The 6,990-nt window shown below is 47.0% G+C and overlaps 1 protein-coding gene across 1 annotated transcript; it reads left to right on the plus strand.

The window, feature by feature from the left end:
* Window positions 1-1,828: 1,828 nt before the first annotated feature.
* Window positions 1,829-2,949, plus strand: LOC125539585 (zinc-finger homeodomain protein 6-like). Its single transcript, XM_048703079.2, has one exon. It carries the CDS (start codon window positions 2,003-2,005, stop codon window positions 2,741-2,743), a length of 741 nt encoding a protein of 246 aa, XP_048559036.1. The 5' UTR covers window positions 1,829-2,002; the 3' UTR covers window positions 2,744-2,949.
* The last annotated feature ends 4,041 nt before the right edge of the window (window positions 2,950-6,990 follow it).

Below are 6,990 nucleotides of genomic sequence, written 5' to 3' on the forward strand. Positions count from 1 at the left end.
GTGGCGATTTACGCTGGATGGAGCCACGTCCTCGAGGCATCCGCGGATTTCCTCCGGACTACGTGGCGATTTACGCTGGATGGAGCCACGTCCTCCAGGCATCCGCGAATTTCCTCCGGACTACGATACGAAATCGAGTTGTCTCGCTCTGTGCACCCCTCTTTGGTCATGTTCTGGTAGGGTTTGATCGGGTGTGATCTGGCGGTATTTGTGGCCGCAACATAGAAGAAAGTATGGGCTTTTTGTGGAGTTTAGGGGGGCGTGTGGTTAAGATTCAGTGTTTGATCAGATTCGACATAGATGTAGTGCGTTGTCATGTAGTGTGGTGTCCCCTGTTTTGATCAGAAATATTTGTTGCCTGTGATGTTAAGCATGGGGTTCAGATTTGCTGTTAATATAGTACAGTAAAGAAGAATATAGGTTCCGAATTGATATAGGTTCAAATCAGTTTCAGAAATGCGATATATTGTGCTACACTTTCAAAATTGATATAGGTTCAAAATTGAGTGGCAGAAATTAGTGTACTGTAGTTTTTTTTATATATGTTCGCGTGCAATCGTTTCTTTGAGAAAGAAGTTTCGACAGACTAAAGTGTATAGTAAGATGGAGGGAATGGTTTGGTTTGTCTTGGTGATCATGTTTGATGATGAAACACCTCTCCCTTTTTGCCATGTAGTATTATGTCTTGATGTCCATTTAGGGAAGTTGAAGATCTATTGTTTTTTATGTTGTGTTAGTGATAGGCCTTAAAACCTTGAGGCATGCCACAATGTTGAGTTAGCGCGCTTCCTATGTGGCTAATTCTTCATATCCAATTTTAGTTTGAATGGTTGTCATTCCAGTTTTAATTCTCAAGTTTGTGTTCATGAACCCGAAATGTCATGCTAATAGTTTTCGAATGTTAGCGCTCTTCCTATGTGGCCAATTTTATGGTGAGCATTTTTAAAGTGGGCAAAGTCTATGCTTCGAGTTTTTGAATCCTGTTTGTCTTTGTTTTTGTGCTCTTGCTAGTTGTGTACTATAGATCGTAAATACAAATTCTGTTTTGGTCAAAGATTCATATGGAACAAACTTGCACTCTATCTTAAATCCTTAAACACGTGGACCATGGCTCCGCCTGGATGGTTAAGAGGTGCCAAAGCCTTCCCACCCGCCCGAGTTCGAGCGCCAGTGCTCGCATTCTCAGTTGTGTACACGCATTTCTTCTTAATGGAATGTTATGGGATTGTCTAACCCACGATCAAGACGCCGCACCGAAAACCAATAGAAACCAACGCTTCTGCTCGCAACGTCCACACTCATGCTTGTAGTGAGGCTCCTCGCACAGTCACACTCGCGATGCTGCTCGCCATGCGCCACCTCACATTTACCGCTCTTTGTTGTCCGTTTTTGCTGGTACCGGCAATGTTCGTAACAATTTGTTTGACACCCAATCAACCATTGAGAGATCCGGTGCTTGAATTAGAATCGATTATAATAATATATTTTTATCAACACTAGATAATCACCATGTGTTGCAACGGGACATAAATACTCTACTATGTTAATTTATGATTACCTGCTTGCATTAATATGTATTTATCGAAAACTTGGTTTGATTTGATAAACACACCTTTGGCTTTCAAAGAAAAATATAATTTTAGTTCAATAAAAGGTGGGGCAGTTGAGCCGGTTAAATGAAAAACAGAGACCGGAGGAATTGTTAGACTTTTTTTTACCAAGTGTTGCACATGCTCGTAGTAACCCGCTGTTTTTTTTTTCTGCACGTGGGACAATTAAAGGATGGGGGCCTGGCCCTGCCACTGTCCGCCGCTCGTTGCTCCACCACCGCGCACCTCCGTCCATCCCGCCGGCCCTCTAGGAGACAGAAGTGCCATTTCAGAACCAGTGTTCCCCCTGCTGAAGCCCATCTCTCTCTCCCATCTCTCGCTCTCGCCCCTTGCTACAAAACCACAAGAGGCCAACCACCTGCGCCGCTAGCTGCAGCCAGAGGCATGCGGTGATGGAGTTCACGGGGCCGGAGCACGCCGCCGGGACGCCCCCCGGGACGCGCTCGCCCTCCGACGCCTCCTCGGGGAACAGCGGCGAGGCGAGGTACCGCGAGTGCCTGCGCAACCACGCCGCGGCGCAGGGCGGGCACGCCGTGGACGGCTGCGGGGAGTTCATGCCCTCCAGCGCCCACGACCTGCTCAGGTGCGCCGCCTGCGGGTGCCATCGCAGCTTCCACCGCAGGGACGACGGGCAGCAGCAGCAGCACCCCCGCCTCTTCCTCCCTGCGCCCGGCGCCACGCCGACGACGCCGACGCCGCGCGTGCCGCTGCTCATGCCACCGCCGCAGCAGCATCACCACCCCTACGCGGCCGGTCACCCACAGGCGCCGCCGTTCGCGTACAACCCCCACCACCAGCACTACCAACGCACACCCAGCGGCGGTGGCACGACGACCGAGTCGTCCAGCGAGGAGCCCGACCCGGGACCGCCCTCGACGTCGGCTCCAGGGCAGGGGCACGGGCAGGCGCAGCGGCGGAAGCGGTTCCGGACGAGGTTCACGGCGGAGCAGAGGGAGCAGATGCTGGCGCTGGCAGAGCGGGTGGGGTGGCGGATGCTGAAACAAGACGAGGCCCTGGTGGAGCAGCTGTGCGCGCAGGCCGGCGTGCGGCGGCAGGTCTTCAAGGTCTGGATGCACAACAACAAGCACCACAGGAGGCAGCCAGAGTCCCAACAGCAGCAACAAAAACAGTAGGGTGCCCGTAGCCATGGGAGGGGACAGGCTCACGAATCCCCACATCATTATTTTTGTACTTCCGACAGGGGAAGAGGGATGAATTAAACAGGGAGAGCGAAGTGAAGTGAAACCAGGGGCTCTCTCTGATCTTCATCATGTCTCCTAATCTTACTTCTTGTTCTTGATCATGGTTCATGATCCTTTGCTTGGTTTAACTGGATTCCTTTTGTTTCTAGTTGATGCATCAGTTAATTGGGATGACGATTGCTCGATGATGATAATGAGGGTACTCAGAGTCTATACTTACGTTTTATCTGAATTTCTATTCGAAATCTCTCACAAGAAGATCAGTTGCCCACGGCAATTTCCTTCATGCCATATTGCTCAAGACTAGATCTTTCATCTTCACTTGATCGATCGGTGTTTGGTGGTGCTGCTATTTCTCGCTGTTCTTTCAAATACAGAATCATCGATCATGTTGTTGGAGCTTAAAAACCAGCACCGAATTATTTATCAGAGATTCAACGAGACAGTGATAAGACAAATCATGGAGCTTTCTTGCTGACAACAAGAGAACAACTGGTACGGGCATGAATCGATTTAACACCGGCCAGAATGTACTTACTGGGAACATATGCTTGAATGTGACTTAATTATCAGCACCAACTAAACCTGGCTGCATCAATAACACATGCAGGAGTACCGTTCATCCGTGTGTGTTTATCTATCCTCCATTCGGTTGCTGTGCATTGTTGTACGTAAGATTTTGCCAAAGAAGAGAAAAAAAATACAGATTACTACCGGGAAAAAATACAAGTTGCCCTTATCCAAACCAGATCCCTTAATTGGGCATGCATGCCGGTCAGTCACTCACATTGCCTATGTTTGCCGAAGAAGATGATGCAAGGATTTCGCTTCATGGAACACAACTGCGAGGCCGGCCCATGCTGCCTGCAACTAACTGCAAGGGATGGGGATGATACAGCGGATAAGGACGCAGTAATGAGTACCCATCCAAGGGAGGATGATGAACCTGTTAGTGTCACTCAGATTTTGTGTTCTTGTTAGCCGTCACACTTCCGGGCTTCTGGCTGGACTACATGAACCTCCAACTAGATTTTTTGTGTGTGTTCTAGCTATTCATTTGGATGGTTGAGCAGAGCAATAACGTCACGGACCTATTCCTCCCCCTACCATGGGCCCTCGAGGCTCCGCTGCCGAGCCTGTGGACTTCCTCCCCTCTATCTACTGCTCTGACGCCATCGATGGCCGATGGGGAGGAGAGCTCCGATGCCTCTGTTAGTGGTTTAGGTTAGGTTTTATTTAGTCTGTCGCAGGGTCGGCGCTTCATCTTTCTACTGGTCTTACTGGCTCTGATCCTCCTCGAGTTTGTCTGTCGGGGCGGAGTCGACACAACTTCGACGTAGATTCCCATCGTCGCCTTGGGTTGATGAGGTTAGAGTCTCTCGCCACGACTACAACTCTATGGTGCTGGTCCTTCGGGCACATGCGCGAAGACTTTCGTGATGTCATCGGCAAGGTTGGCCTGGCTCAGATAAGGGAGCAGAGACAGTGGCACGTCGATGTCTCGTTCTGACAACGCTAGTGGTTGTTTGGTGGTCCAGTGATCTTGATGTAATTTTTGCTTTATATTTCACTATTTCTAGTAAATTTACACAATAGACGTGGGTCATGCTCGCAAAAAAGAGACGCTATTTTCGTATGACATCAAACTTGTCATACTTGTAGATAATGGAACGGGGATATACAGGGAAATACTCAGCCTCAATTGGCCGATTTATGGAAAGAAATCAACCACCTCCATCACGCGACACGTTGCCCTAGGCCCACACAACCTTTCTCCTCCTCTGCCTTATCCCTCTCCTCCTCCACACGACTTTTCCTCAACCTTTCGTTCTTATTTTCTTCACCACTGAGCAACAACCATGGCTGATGCCTCCATCGCCATTGAGCCGCACACTCATGCACTGATACAAATGAGAAGAACTGTGCACGCCGCCACCCATCACCTCAATAGTCGCCGTGTTGCAAAGCAACCGCGGAAACCATCCAATGGCAAGGTTACCTTGTCGCCGCACGTTGTTGCTGCAACAACCACCATGTTGCAAGGCAACCGTGGAGACCACCACATTACAATACCCTTTGTCGCCGCCGTCATGCATAGCCGCTGTGTTTCAAGAACCGCACTGTCGAAAACACCGTGTTGCAATATCCTTGCCGAGATTGTCCGTGTATTGCAACACGGTGTGACCTCAACTTGATCCATGTTGTTATGGGTGATCGCAACATGGTCCATGTTGCAATGGCTGACCAAATGCCCGTACTTACAATTGTCACTCAAGTTGAAGGTGACCGCAATATAATCCATGTTGCAATGAATGCTGGCAAGATCATCCGTGTTGCGATTATTTGACAACCTATAATAGTGTAGCGTCGTCCTACACCTTGCGCCTACTTTGTAGTTTGTAGTACCGTGGTACCTGGCGACTAGTACTATTTTTCCGTCGAAGGAGATTATAAGGAAAAAAGCACCAATACAACACTGCACCATTGCTGACCTTTAATTTGCGTACATCTATTCAAGAATCATCCTGTACAACTGCCAGAGCTCAGTATGTAGCAGCCGCCAACCAGCAACGAGTTACCATTAACTACCTTGTGCCCTAGATGTACAACAACAGATATGTTAGGGCATCTTCAACACATACTACCCCTAAAACGGACACCCAATATGTCCACATACCGGTCCAGATCGGTGTCCGTACATTGATACGAGAGCAGGCCATTCAATTCAAAACTATTCGCCAAATACATGAGCTATCATTCTAGACTTCTGCCAAATCCTGCGCGGACAGAGAGGAGATGGCACGTGCTGACTTTTAATTCGTCACGTGAATGTCCGGACTCTTGCAAAACCCTCTATTTTGGTTTCGGTTTGTGAAAAAACAGACGTTCGGACACGTCAACAGACCGATAGGATACTGTATTGAATGTCAAATTGTGTCCGGACAGATAGGTCCGAATGGATGCAGTTGATTTGAGGGTCTGCTTTAGATTTGAGGGTACAAGGAAACACCTACCTCATCATATTATTTATTCTACATAATAATTAAACATAGTAACATAAAAGGAGAAAAAGATTTCCCATGAAAAGCTAAAAAGATTAAAATAGGTACCGGTAGCGAAGAAAAAGCAATTTAATGTGACGAGATCTTCTGCTTAATCCTCTTCAGGAACGCGATTCTGTGGCACGTGGTAGAACTAAACCTCTTTTAGCTTCAAAAAAATTAAAACTCTTTTATCCACACGTGCTGTTTATATGTACGCGTACTTTGATCTCGACAGGTTTGGCCACGTTTTATAGCCTGGATGCCCATGCCCATTGCTCCTTCCTGTCAAAGCCACACCCTCGCTGCATGAAAGACATGGTCACTCGAAAAAAAGCATGCCACTGTATATGCATACAGCTTGATAATTGAGTGTCAGGCTATGACATGACGTTAACTTTGACTGCAACGTGCATCTCAACGTACAAATTATTGCACAAGATAATGGGTCGATAATGGTTATTGTGTCTTAGCTACTACTCTATATTTCTCTGCCAAAAAATGTATAAAGAAAGAGTTTATGTTAATGCTCCCTAAGTTTAGAGGCTAGTCAGTTTTTTCTCTTTGTTACGAAAGGTCATTTCAGCCAAGATGATTTTTTTTTCTTCATTTTTTTGGAAGGAGGTTGAAACCCCCGGCTCTGCATCATTATGATGCACACATACATTTTTATAATTACTCTCTAAACAATCTTATATTTTTTTACGAAAGGAGTATTAAACAGAGTGCAGAACAAATACAACTAGGACTGAAATATTACAATATGTGAAAAACAACACCAACAATTAAATTAACTTCTTTCGCAACAATGCCTTTAAGAAAGGATGTCATAGCGAACCAACCTGTGGTTGGATAGTTAGAAGGACAATGATATTCTCAGTCCACCAGGGTTCAAGTCCTGGTGCTCGTGTTATTTCTGAATTTATGTCAGGATTTCCGACGATGCACGTTTAGTGAAAGTAGACGCGGGAGTAGACGTTTCCGTCGACTATGAGACATCTATATATATTGCGTCTGTACTGTGCTTCTTTTGAACGACTTTCACGAAGGATAGGATGATTAATTAGTGTGCAGTGCAGAGCACCTGGAGCAACAGTTGCTGAGATTTAGTTAGCCCCATCACGGTGTCACTCAATG

The sequence above is a fragment of the Triticum urartu genome, chromosome 1A (genome assembly GCF_056163025.1).
Source record: "Triticum urartu cultivar PI428250 chromosome 1A, HENAU_Tu73, whole genome shotgun sequence".
Taxonomy (NCBI): domain Eukaryota; kingdom Viridiplantae; phylum Streptophyta; class Magnoliopsida; order Poales; family Poaceae; genus Triticum; species Triticum urartu.